Consider the following 22,935-nt stretch of genomic DNA (forward strand, 5'->3'; position numbering starts at 1 on the left):
GCAGCATTTAGTTGTTCGCCAAGTAAAATTATTAAAACTTATAAAAAACAATACATATATAAAAGAAGATAAAACTGAAGTTTTAATCTGTATCAAATAATTTAGTTTTAAAATATAATAATTTAAATAATTCCAAACTCCATTATCAAGAACGCTGTGAAAACCGTCCATTTATTTAATATTTATTTATAAAATATAGATAGAATATGTCTTATCTCATGAATTAATAGGATGTTTATGTATATAATTATATTTAATATATGTATATATTTGTTTTATGTGATTAAAAAAATTATAAATATACTTCATATAATCTTTTGAAATACTAAAAAGATTTGCAGACGCTTAAGAAAACGTGCGAGGAGCTGGTCCGTCCCAAACATCAACAGGGTTGGACAGCGGGCCTCGTCCTCTTGATTTGAACGAGTGTATCCGAAAAACTGTCGCGGAACACATAGATTCCTGCAATATAAGATATTTTCTGCTTCAAGATGGCTAGATACGCGTCCTTCGAGAAGCTGATCGTGCGGCAAGGGGCGGGATACGTGTGCGATGAAACTGCGTTGGTAAATTTGTCCAAATCGGGATCATACGATGGCGCAATGTTTAAACTCATAACCAAATGCGAGACCAGCATGCTACTGCTGACCAGCCACAACACAGTGGATCAGTTCACTGTTGATGTCGTCGTGAGAAATAACCCGGAGAAGGGTCAGAGCAGCGGCAGAGGCAGATGGCGGACACAGAGTGGAGGCCCTAGTGCAGCAGGCTCCAATAGCAATGTGTCTATGGCCCAAGCTTGGCTCAAGTGTGAGGCTAAAGGTTTCCACGGGCTTCAGGCGGTTGCTCTAATTGACGAGTCGTGCATGCCAGACAATGGGTGTAAGTTGACGTACTCCGTGGCACAGTACGTCAACTCCCTCATCCATGGCATCGAGGCTTACTTCATGTTCCAGAAGCCGAGTCCTTTGTTTGCCCTGAATACTGCAGATCTGTGGCAGACATTTGAAGAACTGAAGATGGAGAGTTGCTACATTGTTATGGTGTGGAAGTTTAAGGATGATCCCAGGGAAGGTAATACCTGAATACATGAGGAAAGTTTGAAGCAATATGATGGGACTGAACTCACACTGTATTGTTAAAGCATTTTATCATTGATATATCATGTTTTTATGATTTTATTAGTAGTTATTAGTAATTAGTAATTATTCCAATCAAATTGAAATGAAATTGGAGTCAAAGCTTGTAGTACAGTAATGTCAAATTATACATTTAGCAAATAATGTTACATTTCTGTAGTCTGGTCTGGTGTTGTGTGTCTACAGAATGTGGTGGTGCCAAATTTTCTGTGACTTCAATGTTTGTTTATGCTAGAGGAAAATGAACCACTTGTAGCAAGTTTGGCACATCTTCCCTAGCTTAAGGGGGCAATAAATTTAGATATGCCAAAAATAAAAACTGGTTTGATTTCAATCAAACTTTTTTGACGAGTTGTATATGAAAAGGGTTTCATTTGGTTCAAGTCTCAGCATCATAGCATAAATAGGAAGGGAGAAAAAATATTGAAGTAGGTGTCAAAAATTTTCCAAAATGGTCAAAAATGATTATCAAACACAAGTGTCAACTGAAATCATGTCTATGACTCTCAGTTATCACAATAGCATATATTAAAAAAATTATAGTTATTATTAAAAAAAAATTAAGTTAAATTTTTTTTTTTTTTTTAATTTTAGTTTTCTTATTTATCGGTCGATTTGCATGAAACTTATATACCTGACTGAACGTAAGCCTATCTGTAAGGGTGCCAATTTTGGAGGAAATTGGTCGACATCAACCTCAGCCACAGGTGGCTGAACTTTGACCTATGTTTTGTACAGGTAAGTAATTAACAAATACAGGGTCAAATTCATGTTTCATTTATGATTCAATTTACATGAAACTTGCACATTATATGTAGAGTTTATGCCTCTAAAAACTGGTGCAGATTTGTTTTCCTAAGTCCATTTATTGGTTTTATAAATATTTATAAACATCATTGTTGCATAAATTTTTTGGGCAACTTTGAAAATTTGTACTATTGCACTAAATACATTTAGGATAGAAATGTTACAACAAAACCTTTATTATTTGGTAATGTGATAGCTGAGTGTCATAGAAATGATTTCGGTTGATACTCGTAAATATTGGGGGGTGGCAGGAGAAGACAATATGTGAGTGTACGCGGGTGGCACACAAGGCTCCTCTAGGTGCTAAATATTGTCGTCTTTGAGGTTGAGGGTCACTACAAATTCAACCCAAGGTGGTGCCCCTATATATTAAAAAAATATATTATACTGTATGCAGTCACTGTACACTGCATTATACTGTATGCAGTCCATTGTTAACAATCGACATGAGAATGGTCTAGGACGGACCGAAATGTTGTCATCCCTTCACATTCCAGTGTGTGGTATGGTCAACATTATACTGTATATACAGTAGAACCTTGGTTTTCAAATTTAATCCGTTCCCAGAGACGCCTCGTAAACTCTGCCCATTTGTTTCTGCCTCTACCTGGAAGTATTTTTATTTTGTATTTATTTCCAGAAACATCATTACGATCTCCCCTCATTCAGCTCAACACTTCGCCCATTTCAATTAGGAGTGATCAAGAAGAACAGAGAATACCTGCTCGGATATCACCTGCTGTATCACCGGTGAAGGAGGTACCGAAGAGAAAATCTCTATCCTCAAAAATCCACAAAAGGTATTTGTAAAGCACATAAATTATCCCATACAGGTAGTTTATTTCATTCACAGGGTATCTTTGAAGAATATGAAGAGCTACTCATGACTGATAGTCTGTTTTCACATACAGTATCACTGATGTGTTTCTTCTATGGAACTCCATTCCCTTTGATGGGAACATATTTTGCCTGCCATTATATCATTAACATCTTGTATCCCTCTTTCTTGTCATAAAATTCTTACAGCTCAGCCTGAACAATGCTATCTACTGTACTGTATTTGTATAACAGCACAAAATTCATGAAATAAATCAGAGGAACAATAAAAACAAAAAATACTGGTAATATTTTATGACAAAAATGACCATTTGAAACTGTTATAATATACGGTAAACAGTTTACATTAAAAAATTATATTTAGAAACACATAGCTCCTTTGCAGCTATGCTATTGTTGGTCGTCTCTGCAGCTGCAATTACTTTTAGTTTAAATTGTGCTGTATAGTGTCTTCATCATGAAATTTTTCATGACTAATTGGCTTCCTAATTGGCTAGTTGGTTGGGAGGCTGGCTATATGATTGATTTTTTCACTGCTGGTAACTGGTTGGTTGACTGACTAACTCTGTTGGCCAGTGAGGGTGGCTAATCCACTAATTCAGATGAATTTTGTACAGGTCATGGACCAGTGTGCATGAAACAATAAGTTTATCTTATATCACTCCATATCATTAGGTGTTTTTCTGTGGGGAGCCCCTTCGGCTCCCTGGAGGATCAGGCTAATGTGTGATATATTAAACTGCGGCATTAGTCTAAGGAGTTCGACCTACCTCATATCATATATTCATCTTCATATCGGACATAGACAAGGACACAGTCTGTCACTTTTTCATCCTTTGCAGATGATACTAGGATTTTTATGAGAGTAGACAACATAGAGAGCATAGTGAACCTCCAGTTAGATGTAAGTCAGGTCTTTCAATGGGCTACAGAAAATAATATGGTATTTAGCAAAGATAAGTTCCAGCTCCTGTGCTACAGAAAAATGTAAATATAAAAGCAGAAACCACGTACAAAATGCAGTCAAATCATAACATAGAACAAAAAAAAATGTAAAGGATTTGGGTGTACTCATGTCAGAAGACCTTACCTTTAAAGAACACAATAAAGTAGCCATCACAACTGCAAGAAAAATGCCCTGCATCTGGATGCGGATGCACCGCAGGTGCACCGCTTTGGTATAGGGGACCCGGACCTGGGGGCGTTAGTCGCTTTAACTTTGGTTCAGTCCACACTCCCTGGTCCTTACCCTGTCGTTCATTCTGCACCTTTGCCTCTGCTTCTGGCTCCCAAACGGAGTAGGAGGAGTTTCAGAGTAGGCGCAGGGTTTAGTTGGTAATGAGACTCGGGCAGCTTTGGGGGCTGCCCTATTTGGGTTGGGGACGGAGGCATTCGAGCCGGTTCCTCCTGCCGAGGCTTCTGGGTCCCACCAGCACGCCCTCTTCTTTTCAGCCTTTCCCCTGGACTCTACCTTTTTCTGTGGGGAGCCCCTACGGCTCTATGGAGCTTATCGGGCTAATGCATGTTATGTTAGACCGGGACATTAGCTATAGAGTTCAGACCTACCAGGGACCAGCGCCAGAACCTGGCCCCTTCAGAGAGGTTTCAGGGAGTAATGGCCCTGGAAAACCCCATATGGTTGTGGGGTTTTCCTTACCTGCCATCGACCGGGGTTAGGCACCCAGAAAGGTGCGTAACAAAACAAACCCCACATGGTAAGAAACTACAACAAAAAACCGAACAGAGACTCCCTACAGTCCCAAAGAAAACAATCAATCAATTAATTTACTGCCGCGCCGGTCGTCCGCACAGCCCTCCCCAGGAGGGGGAGGGGGGGCCCCGGACCTCACCACGCCGGCTGCCTTCAGTTCGCAAGCTAGTGTCAACCGGGATAGACGCTTCTCTGGCCTCAAATTCCTGGGCGGTGTTTGCCTCGTGTGGCGTTCTCTGCTGTCTTTGTGTGGTGTGTGGTGGCCAGGCGTACTTCATCAGTGCCGGGGCTGCATGCGCTTAGAGGCTTCCTTCCCTAAGCACCCTGTGAGTACTGCCCTTGCGTGTCAGGGTTATCTTCTCTGGAGCGTTCGGGAACTATTCCCGTAGAGGTTCTTGCTGCTCGGCATTTACCTCGCCCTTGGGGCCAGCTGGGGCTTGGGGCCCTTGTTTGGCCCTGGGTAGGGAGTGGTATTGTGCTGGTTAGGGCGTCAAGGTGTTGCGCGGCCTGCCACCTAAGCGGCGACCGGTTCCAGTTGCCTCTGGGGACGGTGTACTTTTGCGGGGTTTTTCTTTTGTTTTGTTTTTGTTTGCCTGGTGGAGGTTCTGCCTCGTGGGCCTATAGTTCCCCTGGTATTGTTTTGGTGGCCCTCTGCTAGGCTCCTGTGCTTGTACACATCTCGGGTTTTCAGTATTATCATTTACCCCTTGTTTTGTTTGGGTTTCTTAACCGGTTAGCAACACCTTGCCCGGGCTTCCCGTAGTTGCTAACCTATGGGCCCTGGAAACCCCTGTCGGGGCTCGGGGATTCCAGCTTGCCTTGTGCGGGTTTGAAGGTTGCAGTGTGCCCTTGTCTCAGGGTGAAAGTCACCTGTTTTGCCTCCGTCATGCTGCCTGATGGGTCAATGACATCTTTGACCCGGAGTCTTGTGAGTCATGTTCTCTGCTTGTGCTCCAGTTTTACTCTGAGGATGTTCCTGTTAGGGTACAGGCAGCATCAGCGTTGCATGTTAGGTTTAGGTTATTACTCCCCCCTTCCCCTCCCGGGGCGGGGAGGGCTGCGCGGACAATCGGCGCGGCAGTAAAGTGTGATGTTTGCTTGTTTGCTTGTTTCCTTGTGATTGTAGGGAGTTTCTACCTCTATGTTCGGTTTTTGTTTTAGTTTTTACCATGTGGGGTTTGTTTTGTTATGCCTACCTTTCTGGGTGCCTAACCCCAGTCGATGGCAGATAAGGAAAACCCCAACCACAAGGGGTTTTCCAGGGCCATTGCTCCCTGAAACCTCTCTGAAGGGGCCAAGTTCTGGCGCTGGTCCCTGGTAGGTCTGAACTCCTTAGCTAATGTCCTGGTCTAATATAACATACATTAGCCCGATAAGCTCCAGGGAGCCTCCGGGGCTCACCCAGAAAATGGCGTTTCATTACATTCAACGCTGGTTTTTTCTTGATTGCATTTCAACACATGTTGACCTACAACTTGCACATATTTGAGTACAAATGCTAAACAATGTTTATTAAAACATACAATTAAATTAATGAAATAACACTACCTTTATTCATTGTTGATAACTTCAACTTCAATTATCTCTGAAACTAGAGTATCAACATAGGTTAATAAACCTATGAGTGGTTAACCATTAGAGTGGTTAATAAATTCCAGTTTTTGACCAATTCTCACTATTTTGACATATTGTGTGCTCAGCTGTCTGTTCTACAATCCCTTCAGAATGGATTTTTCATAAACTTTATACAATCGGAGTTATAATTTTTTGGGTATAAATTTGCAGCATATTTCAAATGCCCTATTGACGATTTTTTTTTACAGTAAACTATACTGAAAACCTATATTCTAATTTGATGAAAATGAAGATCATATGCTATTCTGAGAGAATAATAACATTAAATGAACAATTGGTGATAGTTCATATTTTTTATTCTGAATTTAAAATCTGAAGTTTTCAATATTAAATTTTAAAATTAATTTTCATTCTCTTATTTTTCAAGTTACGCTGTGATTATTTAGACAAAGTTGGAGCATTTGCCTAGTTGATTGTGCAAAAAAATTGGAAAGTGTTTGAGGCTCCACGACCGGAGCCTCTAGCATCAGCCTAAGAACTGAAGGGTAGATAGCCGGAGTGTGGGGTCTGGGGCTCCCCCTTCCCCCTCCTGGGGAGGGGGGAGCTGCGCAGACAGCGGTGCTGTAACGTGTGACGTCATGATTGTTTGCTCGTTTTCGTTTAGGGGAGTTCTATCCACTTGTTTGGCTTTTGGTAGCAATATTTTCACCAGAATAGAGGTTTGTTTTGGAATGCTTGCCTTTCTGGGGGCCTGACCCGGTCGATGGCAGACATAGAATGCTTCCAACCACACGGGGATTTCTATAGGCCATTGCTCCCCTTGCCTCTTCTGAGGGGGCCAGGTTCTGGCTTGTGGTCCCCGGTAGGCCCATAGAACTGCATACACATGACTGATGCCAAAATCTGACATGAGCATTTGAGCCTAGTAAGCTCCGGGGAGCCTCCGGGTCTCACCCAGAAAATGGCGTTTCATTACATTTAATGCTGGTTTTTGGTAATATGTCCTGGGCTGACATTTGGGCATGGGGCTTTTGGAGGTCGAACAGGGTCCTGGCCGCATGGTACCTCGTTAATGTTCCGGGCCCTTCTCGGACGTCTGTAGCCTTGGGTTGCAGGTTGCAGCCAGTTGTCTCAACTTCGAGTTGAGGCGCAAGTGGCGGACGCCTCCCAGGTAAGTCCCTCTTCGCAGCCGCATGTCTGCGCAGCTCCCCCCTTCCCAGGAGGGGGAAGGGGGGAGCCCCAGACCCACCACACTTGTGATCCACCCTTCAGTTTATGGCTGATGTGATTGTGGCATGGTCGGTTAGCTCCAGCTCCAGATTCTCTCTGTGTTGTGCTGTGCCTTGTGTCCAGTACTGCTTTTACGGTGGTGTGCGAGCTGGGAGTAATGTTCACAGGTACTCGGGCTGCATGTACTTAGGGTTCCCTTCCCTGAGGACCCTGTAAGTACTGGTACCGCCCTTGAGGCTTGGGGTTCTCTTCCACAAGTCACCTTGGGGTCTACCTCTGTTGGTCTTTTGCTGCTTGGTGAGTTACCACCCCGAGTGTGTTGGGGGGTTTCCTCCCTTGTTTACCTTGGGGTAAGTGGTAGTTTTGCTCTGGTGGGGCGCAGGGTACTGCGCAGCTAGTTTTCACCCATTACAGCGGCTGGCTCTGTTCCTCCTGGGTATGTTCTCCTCTTGTGGTTTTTTTTTTCTGGGGGGAGCCCCTACAGCTCCTTGGAGCTATCCATGGCTGATATGAATACCCTAACTATTTTGCATCAGTTGATGTGGGTGGAGTTCTAGGCTTACCGGGGACCACGAGCCAGAACCTAGCCCCAACTCACAGAGGCACGAGGAGCAATGGCCCATAGAATGCACATGTGATTTTGACCATTCTATATCTACCATCGACCGGGAAAGGCACCCAGAAAGGTAAGCGCCACAAAACAAACCCCTATTCTTGTTAACAAAGAAAATCTTCAACCTAGTGGACAGAACTCCCCAAAAGAAAAACAAGCAAACAAGCATGACGTCACATGAGCTGCACCGCATGTCTGCGCAGCTCCCACCCTTCCCCGGGAGGGGGAAGGGTGGGAGCTGGTGGGAGCCCCAGACCCCCCATGCCGGCGATCCTCACCTCAGTTCCTCGGCTGATGGGATTGTGCATAGTCATGTGGCTCCAGATCCAGTCTTCTCTCAGTGGTTATCTTGAGATGATTTCGGGGCTTTTTTTTTTTTAGTGTCCCCACGGCCCGGTCCTCGGCCAGGCCTCCAACCCCAGGAAGCAGCCTGTGACAGCTGACTAACACCCAGGTACCTATTTTACTGCTAGGAAACAGGGGCATAGTGTAAAAGAAACTCTGCCCATTGTTTCTCGCCGGAGCCTGGGATCGAACCCAGGACCACAGGATCACAAGTCCAGCGTGCTGTCCGCTCGGCCGACCGGCTCCCTCCCTGAGTGCCCTGTAAGTACTGTCCTTGGGGTTTGGGGTGCCCTTCCACAAGTCACCTTGAGTCTACCTCTGTTGGCCTTTGGCCGCCCTGAGTGTGTGGGGGTTTCCACCCTTGTTTGCCTTGGGGTAAGTGGTAGTTATTGCACTGGTGGGGCATGGGGTACTGTGTAGCTAGTTTTTACCTTAACAGCGGCCGGCTGTTCTCTTCGGGTACGTTGTCCTCTTGCGAGGTTTTTCTTTTCTTCTTCTCTTTGCCTGGTGGGGAGGGGGGGTCAGCCTTGTGTTTTCCCTTCCCCATATATTAGGGGTCATTTGTGTGGTGGCACCCCCTGCTTTGCCCACATGAGTGGACACGTCCCGTGATTTCAGCATTTAGCAGTTTGCTTGGTAGTTTGGAGCATCGGTTAGCAGTACCCTGCCTGGGATAACACTTAGCAGACCCGGTCTAGGGGCCCTGGAAAACTCCACAGGGGCACTTGGATCCGATGGAGGAAACCCCTCCGTCCCCTCTTGCTTTGTGCGAGTTTGAGGGTTGCTCTGTCCCCTTGTCTCTGGGCGACACTCATTGTTTTTGCCTCCGTCATGCTGCCTGTTGGGTGGGTGACACATTCGACGCACGTTGCAGGATAGATTTAAGTTATTGCAACATGCTCGGGTTGTTGCTTCCCCGGATGCCCCGAGGCTGCCCCGCTTTGCATATAGAAACTCGGACTTGGGGGTGTTGGTCGCTTCGGCCTTGGTTCTGTCTGCGCCCCCTCATTCTTCCCCTTTGGTGGTTCATTCGGTCTTCCCCCCCCCCCCCTGCTTCCGTCCCCTAAGCGTCTGAAGGCTTCAGGGTCGGGGCAGGGGTTAGAGGTTTCTGAGACTGGCAGTTTCGGGGGTTGCCCCGTCTGAGGTAGCTGCGTATGCATTCGAGTCTGTTTCTCCTGCCATTGCTCCGGGGTCTGACCAGTGGGCCCCATCTCTTCCGGCTCTTTCGGCTGCCCTGGCTTTTTCTTGTGAAGCCGGGGTTTTGGAGGATGACTCGGCCCCGGGGCCTGGAGTGGAGGTTCCCGGGGTTGGGGTGTCTTGGAGGCCTTAGGCTCTGTTGGACCCTGCCTGGATTTTCCGTCCTACTGAGTGGGGCTTACTGTTGCAGGGAGTGGGGTTTTCTTTTCCCCCCTCTGCGTACAATTTGGACTTAGGTTCTGCTCCTCCCTGGGTTCGGTTCCGTGTCCCTGCGGATTCTTCTGTTCTGTCTTTCTGTAGGTTTTCGGCTTCCCGCATCTCGCTACAGGCTGTTCTCGCTATCTCCTTGGAATCCGCTTGGGCCCCTTTTTCTTAGGTTGTCTTCCTCTTTTTGTCCTCTGCTTTTTGAGGCCTCTGTGGTTGAGCGTTATCTTCAGGCGACTACTTCCACTTGCCGTCCTATGTTTGAATTGTTGGTTCTCCGGAGAAACCTGAGGTTACCTTCTCGGCAGGGTCGTGCCAGGGCTTGCGGTTCCATTCGTCAGGGTCGGCCACAGGTGTTGGGTTTGGTGCCGGTGCCGCCTGCGGTCCCGACTGTGGCTGGTCGACGCGATGTTTGCTCTGCACGCAGGTCAGCTTCTTGTAAGGGGGTGCGGCTCTTTTGCGGTTCTCTCCATTGATGGGGCGGTGGGGGAAAGCTTGCTCTGTTCGCTCACACCTGGTTTCACGATTTGTGGGCTTTTCGGATAATTTCTCTCCCCCTGTGGTGGCGTTGGGTGGCTCCTCCTTTGGGGGGTTTGGGGCTGACAGGGCAGGCTTCCTCTCCTGCGCTGTCGGGTCATCTTGGAGTGGGTGAGCTTGGGTGTGGTCGAAACGAGGATGTCTCTCAGGTGGGTTTCCCGCCTGTTTCCAGTTACGAAAACGGACTGTGCAGACCTGTTGTTCATTCTGGACTTGTCCCGTATGAACACTTGGGTTTCTTGCCCCTTGTTTCGGATGACCACTCTGTCCCAGATCCGGCTTCTGTTGGAGCCGGGCACTTGGATGGTGTCCCTGGACCTCAAGGACGCATATTGGCATGTCCCTATTCATCTGGGGTTCCGGGACTGGTTCGGTTTTGTTGTGGGGTGTCAGAGTTACCGCTTTCGTTGTCTCCTGTTCAGAGTGAATCTGGCACCTCGCGTGTTCACACGCCTTACCCGGGTAATGGTGGCTCGTCTGCATCTGTTAGGTGTTCGGGTGTTGGCTTACCTTGACGAATGACTGGCTCCCGGTCGGTCTGCGTGTCTGCTTGCCAGGGATTTGGTGTTTTCCCAGCTTGCTGGGTTCGGGTACCTGGTGAACTGGAGAAAGTCCCATCTGATCCTCTCCCAGGTTCGGTCCTGGTCTTGTGTGGGACTCTCGGACCGCTTCCTTGTCTTTTCCTTCGGCGTCTCTCCTTCGGCTGCGGTCCCACATGTGCTTGTTCCTGGGGGGGCTCCCGAGTCACCCGGCGGTTACTCGAGGGTCTGTGCGGGAGCCTGAACTTTGCGATGTTGGTCTTCCCGCCAGGTCAGGTTTGGCTTCGTCGGCTGTTCTGATTCCTTCGGGGACGTCCCTTACGCCTCTCTCGCGATCTCTGCGTTCAACCCCCGGGGGGGCCTTGTATCAGCTGCTGTGTCGCCGGCTTCTTCTTTGGGTTTTTTGGGGTTCTGTGCCTTGGCGTCTTCCCGAGCCCTCGCTCGGGAAGGCGTCTCGGATGCGTCGTCTCTAGACTGGGGCTTTGTGACCAGTGCTCACCAGGCTGGCCAAGGATGGTGGATTCCTTCCTTCTGTTGGGCCCACAGCACGGTGCGGGAGTTTGCGGCGGTGTGGTTTGCACTTCAGAGGGTTCGGGTCACCCGCGGATCGATGATCCGGCTTCATTTGGACTGCTCCTTGGTGGTTCATTGCCTGAATCGGGAAGAGGGGTGTTCGATGCGGTCCTTGGCTCTTTGGGGTTGGTCGCTTCGGGTGACTCATCTGCTGAGTTCCCGGGGTTTGGCTCTGCTGGTGGTTCACGTCCGGGGGAGTGTCCAACGTCCTGGCGGATGGCCCTGTCCTGGTTTGTTCCCCTGTCCACGGAATGGAAGGTCGATGTTGACTCATTCATTTGGCTCTGCCAGACGGTCGGGCACCCCGGAGGTGGCTCTCTTCACGTCGGCGTGGTCGAGGCATCTTCTGCTATATGTGGCGCCCTTCCCTGACTGCGAAGCTGTCGGGATCGATGACTTTTGGCAGGACTGGTCAAGATGGGGGTTCCTGTACCTCTTTCTCCCAGTTCAGCTGTTGCTCCAGGTCCTGGCTTGCTTGGAGACTTCCAAGGGGTGAGTAGTTCTTTTGGCCCCATGATGGCCGGCCCAGCCATGGTTTCAGGCGCTGCCTGCCCGATGTCTGAACCCGGAAGTTTTTCGGCGGGTCTGCCTCTTTCAGGAGATCGGCCCGGTCTGGTGCGAGACCGGTTTGCTCTTCTCCTTGAGTCTTCACGTTTCGTGTTTTTGACTCTGGTTGATCACCATCTCTATGGTGATTGGGTGGCCTCTTTTTGCTAATTTCCCACCTATGGGTTTCTTCTCGGTGGCAGTATGAAGTTGGCGATCCTTCCGGTTCTTTTTGTCTCTTCGTCGTTGCTCTTCGTTTTCGGTTAGGGTAGTGGTTGGTTGCTCTCTTGGTTGTTCCAGGACCGTCATCTTATGCCTAATACTGTCGCCTCGCATCGTGCAGTGTTGGCGGAGCCGCTGCAGCTTGCTTTCAGTATCGATGTTACTTCTGCATCGTTTTACAAGCTGTCTCGTGCATTGTTTCACCTCCGGCCTGCTCATGTGCCGCTGAGCAGTCCTGGTCTTTGGACAGAGTGCTCTCCTATCTATCTTCTCCTCGGTTTGTTGTGGCCCCTTCGGTTCAGGATTGTTTTGCTAAGGCTCTTTTTCTGTTGGCATTAGCTTCTGGGGGTCAGGTGGCGAAGGTTCATACTCTTCTCTGGCGCAGAGGTTTTTGCTCTTTTGGTTGTGGTCACAGGTATGTTCGTCTGCAACCATCTTTTCTGGCAAAGAATGAGACTGCTGCTTTCCAGAGGTGTCCTTAGGTTGTTGATGCTTGGTTTGTCAGGCCGGGGGTTCATTGTGTGTTGTATCTGGTTGCGGCCCTCCGATGTTATCCGCTTTGGGTTGATCCGGTTTCTCTTCTTCCCTGTTCGTGGGTTCGGGTCTCTCAGGTCGTCCGCAGGGTTATTAAGTCTAACCAGCCTGCGGTCTATCCCTGTGCCCATGATGTTCATAAGTTTGCTGCTCCTTCTGCCGTCTTTGGCAATATGTCTTGGGCTGACATTCGGGCACGGGGTTTTTGGAGGTCGAACAGGGTCCTGGCTGCATGCTACCTCGTGAACGTTCCTGGGCCCATTCGGGTCTGTGTCACTTTGGGTCGGGGGTTGCAGCCCGTTGTCTCGACTACGAGTTGAGGAGTGACCACCTCCCGGGTAGGTTCCCTATCTTTTTATTTTGTCTTTGGTGAAATAGCTCCAGGGAGCCGTAGGGGCTTCCCCCAGAAAATCAGCATTGAATGTAATGAAACGCCCTTTTCTGGGTGAGTCCCAGAGGCTCTCTGGCAACCCTCCCTCCCTCTGGTCGGTGTTTTTTCGCGTTTTTGATATCCATCCTCAGAGCTGGGGTGAGGATCGCCGGCGTAGGGGTCTGGAGCTCCCTCTTCCCCCTCCTGGGGAAGGGGGGAGCTGTGCAGACATACAGTGCAGCTCATGTGACGGCATGCTTGTTTGCTCGTATTTGTTTTGGGGAGTTCTATCCACTTGTTTGAAGATTTTCGTTGTTAACCAGAATAGGGGGTTTGTTTTTTGCACTTACCTTTCTGGGTGCCTGTCCCGGTCGATGACAGATATAAAATGCTCCAAATCACATGTGCATTCTATGGGCCATTGCTCCTCGTGCCTCTGTGAGGGGGGGCCAGGTTCTAGCTCGTGGTCCCCGGTTGGCCTAGAACTCCACCCACATCGACTGATGCAAAATAGTTACGGTATCCTTATCAGCCATGGATAGCTCCGGGGAGTCTCCGGGACTCGCCCAGAAAATGGCATTTCATTACATTGAACACTTTTTTTTCTGCCTGGTGGGGGGGGGGGGAGAGTCTGCCTTGTGTCCCTTGCCCCTAGTTATATTAGGGTTTTGACCTCCGGTGTTCAGTGGTACCCCCTGCTTGGCCCCCGTGAGTGGATACATCCCGGTGGTTCAGTTTTAGAAGTTTGTTGGCAGACTTGGGCGCCGGATAGCAGTACCCTTCCTGGGCCTACCCTTAACGATACCAGTCTAGGGGCCCTGGGAAACCCCACAGGGGTGCAAGGGGTCCAATGGATGCGACCCCTGTGTCCCCACCATGTGCGAGTTTGAGGGTTGCTCTGTCCCCTTGTCTCAGGGCAACGCTCATTGTTTTTACCTCTGTCATGCTGCCTGTTAGGTCGGTGATACCTTCGACCCCGAGTCCTGCGAGCATTGTTGCTTGTTTGAGACTCAATTCACCCAATCAACTGATGACATTATTCGGGTGCAGGTGGCTCAGGCGTTGCATGCTAGGTTTTGGTTGCTGTAATGTGCTAGGTTGGTTGCTTCCCCGGATGCCCCGAGGCTGGCCTGCTTTGCTTTTAGGGACCCTTACTTGGGGGGTGCTGATCGCTTCAGCCTTGGTTCAACTCATTCACCCTCCCTGGGAGGGGGGGGGGGAGTTGTGCAGACAGTGGCGTGGCAGGTGTGGTGATGTCATGCTCGTTTTACTTGTTTTCTGATTGGGGAGTTCTGCTTGCTCGTTCGGCTTTCGGTTAGCGATTTTTCACCAGCTGTAGTTTGTTTTGAGATTCCTACCTTTTGCGTGCCTGACCTGGTGGATGGCACATATAGACTGCTTCCAACTACATGGGGGTGTCTATTGGCCATTGCTCCTCGTGCCTCTCTGAGGGGGGCCAGGTTCTGGCTCTGGTCTCCAGTAGGCCTAGAACTCCATCGATTGACTATTGCTACGGTCTAACATATACACATCAGCCCGGTATAACTCCGGGGAGCCTCCGGATCTCACCCAGAAAATGGGGTTTCATTACATGAAACACAATTTTTTTTTTCACATTTTGATGCATAGGATCCATTATTAACGAGACCTAATTGTCCGTTTAAACTTTCAGTGAGCCAATTAACATTCTTAAAAGAGGAAGGGCAAGTGTTGGAGCTCGTGCTGTACAAGAAAGTGACACAAATTCTGATGAAGATGAAGATGAAGAAATTAGCTTTAAGAAACGGTCACCTCCTGTCATACCTCAAGTGAAATACCTTCCGGTACGTTAGTTGTGCTCTTTTTTTTAGAATTTCAAATAAAACAGCTGGTCTTAAAGATGGCAATAAGTTCTGTATTTGTATTCTTTATTTTTAAGTTATAAATTTTGTTTAACCCTTAAACTGCGCAACACGTCATATGACGTGTTGAGTAACTTATCGAAAAAGTGCACATCACGTCATATGACGTGTTGGAGTACTACGCAAGATTTAAATGGCCCGCGGATACACAGGGTTCACCACACCTTCATCAGGGCTCTTGTAAACAGACGCCATTTTAAAAAAAAATCGTGGGCCAAACTCCCAGGTGTTAGGGGCCTCAGTATTGAGTGAGCTACCAAGCCTGATGCACGCAGCATGAGCTCACAGCACTGCTGTTCAGCTTGTGACCACAGCATCGCCTAAAAGTGCCATAATATACTTGTTCATGCTATTATGCAGCGATGATATTATTACAGAAGACCCCTGACTATGATAAAACTGACCAGGGTTCTGATAACAGCAGGATTGTGGTGATATTTAGCGCTGTGCGCCATGGAGGGAGGAGTAATGCTGTGGGAGGGAGGGTGGTGGCGATGTCTTATGACTGTGTGTGGCCACCTTTTATTGACTGCACTCACCATACCAGCTTAGTGGTTCGCTATGGTGAACACAAATGTAGATACTTATATATAACATGTGTATAGAGGGTATAAACAGCAAGAGGAGTAGGTTGGGAGCCGCCATTTTGGTGACGGCGGTGGCGTCGTCTGCACGACGCCACCGTGCAGACGACGGTGTTGTTTACTGGTTACCACGATGGTCTTTAGGCACCATACCAGTTTACTTGTACAAGTATGGTGAATAAAACGGGTAGATATTTATATATAATGTGTGTATATAGCGTAATAACACCACAAACAGTATTGTTGGAGGAGAAATATAAGTGCGTCTGGCTTTGAGGGCGGCAGCCATCAGCTGACTGTGTGAGGACCTACGTTTTTGTGCCTTTACTCACCATACAAGCTTAGATGTACAGTTATGGTGAACAAAACATGTAAATACTTATATATAACGTCTGTATATAAAAGCAAAAACAGTATGGTGGGTGGAGAATGGTGGCAAGTCAGGTGAGGTGAGGGAGGGAGGGAGTGGCAGCCAGTGTCGGGCTGCCACTGCCTGCCAGACTCGCTGGCCAGGTCTTGGGCTGAGAGGATGTGCGCGCCTCCTCTCCCTCTTTGGGTTAAGTCCCTCGTCCCCAACCTTGTGCTGTGATCGCCGGGGTGGTATCGTCACAATACTACTGTGCTGGTGAGTGTTCCAACACTGTTGTATAAGTCACTAGTATCAAAGGAACCCTAGAGTGAACTAGTGAGTGGCGCCTGAGGCTTGGAGGCAGGCTAGCCTGCCCCCTCCGCTCCCTTAGGGGAAGCCTACCAAACATTAGTGTTTGATGCATTGCTAGTGCTAATAACACAGCATCACCTGTACAGTGTACCTGGGACTCACTGTAAAACTCTCTAGCAAGAACCACAGGGCATCTACAGCTTCAGGCAACAAACAGCAAGGAGAGTTGTGGGATCGTAATCTGACCCACAGCACGCTGGACTTGTGATCCTGTGGTCCTGGGTTCGATCCCAGGCGCCGGCGAGAAACAATGGGCAGAGTTTCTTTCACCCTATGCCCCTGTTACCTAGCAGTAAAATAGGTACCTGGGTGTTAGTCAGCTGTCACGGGCTGCTTCCTTGGGGTGGAGGCCTGGTCGAGGACCGGGCCGCGGGGACACTAAAAAAAGACCCGAAATCCTCTCAAGATAACCTCAAGATAACCCTTGTAGCAGGGTAAGGCTGTCTTAGGGGGACATTCTGTCCACACATAGGACATAGGAAAATAAGTCACTGAGGGCTACCCTCTGCGAGTCCCAACCAACCAAGTGGAATATCCAAGTGTTTATCCAAGTCGTCTGAGCACTCTCAAACCCACTGAGAGTGCTCTACCCCTCAGAGCAGGTTTATGACTGTTGGCGCTGATGACTGGTAAGGCATGCTGCCTGCTCTGCCATTTGTCGTGTTAATCATCATCATATGATTATCAATGCAAACCAGGTATCGGAGGAGGTTAGAGCAACAATTAATGCCGCCTGAAGAAGCAGGTATGGAGGAGGTAGCTGCTGGACCCTCAGGGCTCTCCCCTACCGTGACCAGTGACACTGTCACCCCACCACCCAATGATGGGTCTGTGGAGGTGGCAAATAGGAGGCAGAGAAGGAAACAAAGGAAACAGAAGCCTAGTGAACAACAGGGTGGAAGGCGTTCGATAGCACCAAGGAGTGAGTACACACGTCTGACCTTCCCTAAAGGCACGAGTGTGGCGGACAGGATTGTGTGGAGTAAGAAACTGAGCGTGGTGTACCCACCTGGCTCTGCAGGCGTGGTACATCCACACGTCAACTCCCCATATGTGTATGTTTTAAGAGAGAAGCAGCAGGTTGTGGAGGCTCTTCTACAAGGGGAAATAGGTGATGTAAAACTCTCCCTTCTAGATAATCCAACACAGAACAAGAAGATGGATGAATACCTAGTCTACAGGTACAGTCACGGATATCCACTGGAGTGGGCCTATGAATTAGACGGGGTACACAGAGCACAAAGATTGACCAAGAATGGTAAGCCTACTGATCAAATAGTCATAGTCTGGAAAGCCTGATCCGCCACCTGACCAGTATTGGTTTGGTGGGTTGTATGCGCGCCCCAGCACGATCAGGGTGTGGGAGCCGAACCCTGTGGAGTGTTACGAGTGCTGTGGCAGTGGCCACATAGCTAAGTACTGCTGGCGCCCCACACCCAAGTGTGCTCTCTGTTCCGGTCCTCATGCACTGAAGGACTGTCAGTATAAGAAGACCAGAGACCAAAGAAAGCAGGAACAGGAGCAACAGAACACTGCAACAGAAGCAGGGCAACAACCTGAATCTGTGGCTCCGTCTAAACCGCCGCTGAAGTGTTTCAGATGTGGTACGGAAGGGGTCACCATCTGGCACTCAGACTGTACTAAACGGCCAGCCTTCCTTGGCACAAGGAGGCAAGTGCCCGAGACTCAACAAGTGTACAGAATGAGTTTACGTGAAGGAGTATTACCTGATGATTGGACAAAGAGTGTCATTGTTCCCATCCCCAAACCACACTCAGATAATTATAGACCCATATCTCTAACATTGTGTGTTTGTAAAGTGCTTGAACGTATTGTTCTTAACAGACTCATGTATTGTATACAGGGGCACCTATCACCTCAACTATTTGGATTTATGCCTGGGCTCAGTACACAACACTGTTTTGCTGAGTACTTCGCACATATTGAAGCTTCCCCTCAAGCAGTCTTCATCAACCTAGCAGCAGCTTTTGATACAGCAAACAGAGAAATCATACTGGAACAGCTTGCCGAGCTGGGAATACAAGGAAAATTACTGAAATGGATACAGGGTTATTTGTCTAATCAAACAGCATATGTTTTGTTTAATGGTGTTAAAAGCACAGAGAGCGAAAACTTTGAACTGGGAACTCCACAAGGAGGTGTCCTCAGCTCCTTGTTGTTCAACGTTCTGATGCATAAGCTTATTAAAGATCTTCCAACTAATAATGAAGACACTGTCATTTGTTATGCTGATGATATATGTTTACATGCTGCCTCCGAGCCTAGAATGCAAGTTCTGCTCGATGCTTTTGCTACTAGAGCTGAGGAATGTGGCCTCCTTATCTCTGTACAGAAAACTCGTGCCCTCATTCCATGTGGTAGTCCACCACCCAATTATCATATAGATGGGCGAGCACTTGAGAACTGCGAGTCTTACAGATACCTTGGTGTCCCCATTAACGACCCTGGGTACCTTTCTTCTCTCAAGAGGAGACTTTGGGAGAGATTAAAGCCCTTGCGTGTCCTTGTTGGTGTCAATCATGGAATCAACGTGAGACTTGCTAGAATGTTTTATGTATCATTTATGCGCTCTGTGATTGACTACAATGCTCTACATCTCACACTGTATACTGACAAAGAGCTGAAATCTCTTGAAACCTTGCAAAATGAAGCTATGCGTCTCATCCTTGGGGCTCCAAAGTCCACGAGAATAGTTAATATGAGAGCAGAGTTAAAATTACCTACCATAAGTGAGAGAATTTTGTCTATTAGCACAGTTTTTGGTGTGAAGGCATTGAGCAGATCCAGACAACACACAAAGTTTCAAGCTAAACTTTCTAATATGCTGCACTCACCTGAGGTCTATAGAAGAAGAACAAAATCTGATTATGTATTTTGGTTCTACAAGGTAGCCAATGCCATCAAAATATTAAATATGTACCCAACTCAATCAATGATTAATCAACCAATTGCTCCATGGGATAACTGGGATCTATCAGTTGATTTTGTAAATGTGCCCAAGAAAGATAGTGTGCACTCTACATAATTAAAACAGTTCACTGAAAATCACTGAAAAGCATCGCTGAAAGTACTCAGAGTATGGGTAACGATGTGTATCAGTGCTATACCGACGGCTCTGTAGAAGAAGGTGGACGATGTACCGGATGTGCATGCAATATATTTGAACAATCTTCTCTCGTACATACAACAATGAAGCGCGTCAATGACTGGGCAAGTACAACTCAAACCGAACTTGCAGGCATATACCTTGCCACCGAATTTTTAAAAGACAAAGGCAGTGGACTTATATACTGTGACTTGCAGAGTCACTTGTTGGCATCTCAAGGCATGACACTGTTGATATGCCTGCAAAGACAGCCTGTAGAAAACCAGTGGTAAAAATTGATATGGGTGTTTCATTAGCAGTGACAAAGAGAATACTTAAACAAATATCTAATGAAGATCTCACTGACCTAACAAATTCACAAAGACCTGAAAGTTGTAGCATTAAATATTATGATAGATATCGTGAGGAGACATTCACATATGGGACTAATGGAACAAGAACCCGGCAATGTGATGTTATAGTGGTCAGAATACGCCTGGGATATAGACGTATCTGGCAGCTTTCTCAAAACCCAAATGTCGAGTACACAATGTGTCAACTTTGTGAAAGAGAAAACATGCACTCCCTTGAACATTATATTGTAGAATGTCCCATATTGTCTGACTTTCGCCCTCCTGGGCTGAGGTATGCTGAACTGTGTAATTACTATATGAGTACTGGAACACTTGATGATATATTGGACTTGTATCCAAGATTGACCATGTAATGTATCATTTATACAATGTATGTATGTGATGTAACTATATAACCTGAGCTTGTAAAAGCACCTTAATCACCTTCAGTGATTAAGTGCTTAATTGCACACTAGTCTCTCTGTCAGCTATCTCACCCTGTCAGAGTAAAAGAGAAATGTATGTGAATGCATGTGTGTATATATGCATGTATATATGTATATGTACGTATATATGTGTGTGTATGTATATGTATGTGTGTATGTATATGTATGTGTATAAAGTACATATGGAAGCTGATCAGAATTGCATTTCACCTTTGTAAATGCACATTAATGACACTTCGAACACTTTATGTAGGGCATACGTAAATCTGGGTATCTATGTATTTACGTATGTAGGTTAGCTTAGCATTTTAAAAGTACCGAATCACCTTCTGTGGTTGATTGTTCAATAAATCCCTGAACTATATGTTTAACTGATCTCTAACCCTGTCTATGGAGGACAGAAGAAAATGTATATATGTTGGTTAGCATTGTAAATGTGTGGCCACGTTTGTGGTAGAAAAAAAAAAAAACTGCCTGCCACTACCACTGCCACTCAGCATACCAACTTAGTGGTTCGTTATGGTGAACATAAATGTAGATACTTATATATAGCGTCTGTATATAGTGAATAAAAGCAAAAACAGTATTGTGGGAGGAGAATGTGGGTGAGTCAGGTGACTTGAGGGAGGGCGTGAGTGGCTGGCTGGTACACGGCAGTCACTCCTCGTTATTTTTTGACTCATAATAGCAACTTAGTGGTTCGTTATGGTGAACAAAACATGCAGATATTTATATATAACCTATATATAGGTTATATATAAATATATATATTTATATAGTGTAATAACAGACAATGTATTTGTTCACTGTTTGATGAACATACAGTAATTGAATCAACAATATGCACACCATATTTTTGAGTACAGCGATGATTCACTCATTTTATTATATAAATATATCACACTTCACACTATTGAATAATATTACAGCAAGAAAACTATGAAAAATCAATCAGAGACATTGAAATAATTAGGTAATTATCTCTTTGTGGGAACTCCGGCCTGACAGTTGGTGAGCAACAGACCGTCTGGGACACACGCTGAGTCAGCGCCTGTTTCTGGGGGGAGCCCCGTCGGCTCCCCGGAGCTATCCAGGCTGAATGCATATGTATAACTTTCTGGCATCAAAGTGCTAGGAGTTCTTGCCTACCGGGGACCACGAGCCAGAACCTGGCCCCCTCAGAGAGGCACGAGGAGCAATGGCCTATAGAAACCCCTTTGTGATTGGAAGCATTCTATGTCTGCCATCGACCGGGACAGGCACCCAGAAAGGTAGGCGCCCCAAAACAAACCCCTATTCTGGTGAAATTATTGCTATCAAAAGCCGAACGAGTGGACAAAACTCCCCAAACAAAATTATCAAACTAGTATGACGTCATCACGTCGCCGCGCCACCATCTGCGCAACCCCCCCCCCTCCCCGAGAGGGGGAAGGGGGAGCCCCAGACCCTCCACGCCGGCGATCCAACTGGCAGTTCTTGGCTGATGGTATTACTGGCTGGTCGAGTGCCTCTGGCTCCGGTTTTTGTTTGTTCTGTAGCTTGTGGTGTGGAGTGTCTCTACCGGTGGGGTGTGAGCCAGGAGTAAGATTCCACAGTACTCTGGCTGCATGTGCCTAGGGCTATCTTCCCTAGGTGCCCTGTAAGTACTGCCCTTGGGGCTTGGGGCCACCTTCCACAAGGCACCTTGGGTTCTGCCTCCGCTGTGTCCTTTACTGCTCGGTACTGGGCCGCCCTTGGAGTCGGCTGGGGTTTTGTTGCCCTGGTTTGTCTCTGGGTAGGTGGTAGTTTTCGTCACTGGTAGGGGCGCGGGGTACTGCACAGCTAGTTTTCATCATTAACAGCGGCTGGCTCTGTTTTGTCTGGGTACGTTGTCCTCTTGCGGGGTTTTTCTTTTGTTTTTGTTTTTGCCTGGTGGGGGGTCTGCTTTTACTATGGTCTCCTTTCCTGTTCTAGGTGAATTTCTTTCGAATTCTTCTGTTGGCGCTACTCCCCGCTTGGCCCCCGTGAGTGGACACGTCCCGGGGGTTCAGCTTTAGCAGTTTGTTGGTAGATTTGGGCGCCGGTTCGCGGTACCCTACCTGGGCTTCCCTTAGCGTGTACCAAAGGCTAAGGGCCCTGGGAAACCCCACGGGGGCTCCGTGGTCCTCTAGGTGTGTCCCCGGAGTCCCCCTCGCATCCTGCGAGTTTGACGGTTGATCTGTCCCCTTGTCTCAGGGTGACACTCACCTGTTGTGCCTCCGCCATGCTGCCTGTTGGGTCCTTGTTCTTGTGACCCGGAGTCGTCCGATGATTGTTGTTGGTACGCGCTCTCCTTCACCCAGACCACTGGTCTTGATAATCGGGTGCAGGCGGCTGTGGCGTTGCTTGCTTGGTGTGTGTTGCTGCAACGCTCTTGGTTTGCGGCTCCGGATGCCCCGAGGCTGCCCCGTTTTGGTGGTTGGGGTCTGAACTTGGGGGTGAGGGTCGCTTCGGCTCTGGCTCCTTCCGCTTCTTGTTCCTCCCCTTCTGTTCTACTCACTTCCTCCCTTGCTTCCTGCTCTGAACCATAGGAGGGTTTCGGGGTTGGGGCGGGGTCTGGTTGGGTTGAGACTCGGCCGGTCTCGGGGGTTTTCCTCTTCCGGGGTGGCGGCGGAGGCATTCGAGTCGGTTCCTCCAGCCGTGCCGTTTGGGTCTGACCAATGGGCTCCCTTCATTAGTGTTTGCACGGCTGCCCCGGCTTTTCCTTGTTAAGCTGGGGCTTTGGGGGGTGCGGCTCGGCCCTGGGTCATGCCGTAGAGGTTCCCGGGGTTAGGGAGGGGTTACCTGAGGGGCCTCGGCCCCGTTTGCCCCTCTTGGGTCCTTGTAC

General features: G+C 47.9%; 1 protein-coding gene across 1 annotated transcript in view; it reads left to right on the forward strand.

Annotated features, from left to right (window-relative positions):
- The first annotated feature begins 339 nt into the window (after positions 1 to 339).
- Positions 340 to 22,935, forward strand: part of LOC123769439 (uncharacterized) — a 103,252-nt gene continuing 80,656 nt past the window's right edge. Inside the window, exons 1-3 of the mRNA XM_045760541.2 lie at positions 340 to 1,074; positions 2,587 to 2,746; positions 14,652 to 14,802. Coding sequence (XP_045616497.1) covers positions 492 to 1,074; positions 2,587 to 2,746; positions 14,652 to 14,802 — 894 coding nt within the window. The 5' untranslated portion in view covers positions 340 to 491. The remainder of the gene's footprint in view (positions 1,075 to 2,586; positions 2,747 to 14,651; positions 14,803 to 22,935) is intronic.

This window comes from Procambarus clarkii, chromosome 63, assembly GCF_040958095.1.
Source record: "Procambarus clarkii isolate CNS0578487 chromosome 63, FALCON_Pclarkii_2.0, whole genome shotgun sequence".
NCBI classification, from domain to species: domain Eukaryota; kingdom Metazoa; phylum Arthropoda; class Malacostraca; order Decapoda; family Cambaridae; genus Procambarus; species Procambarus clarkii.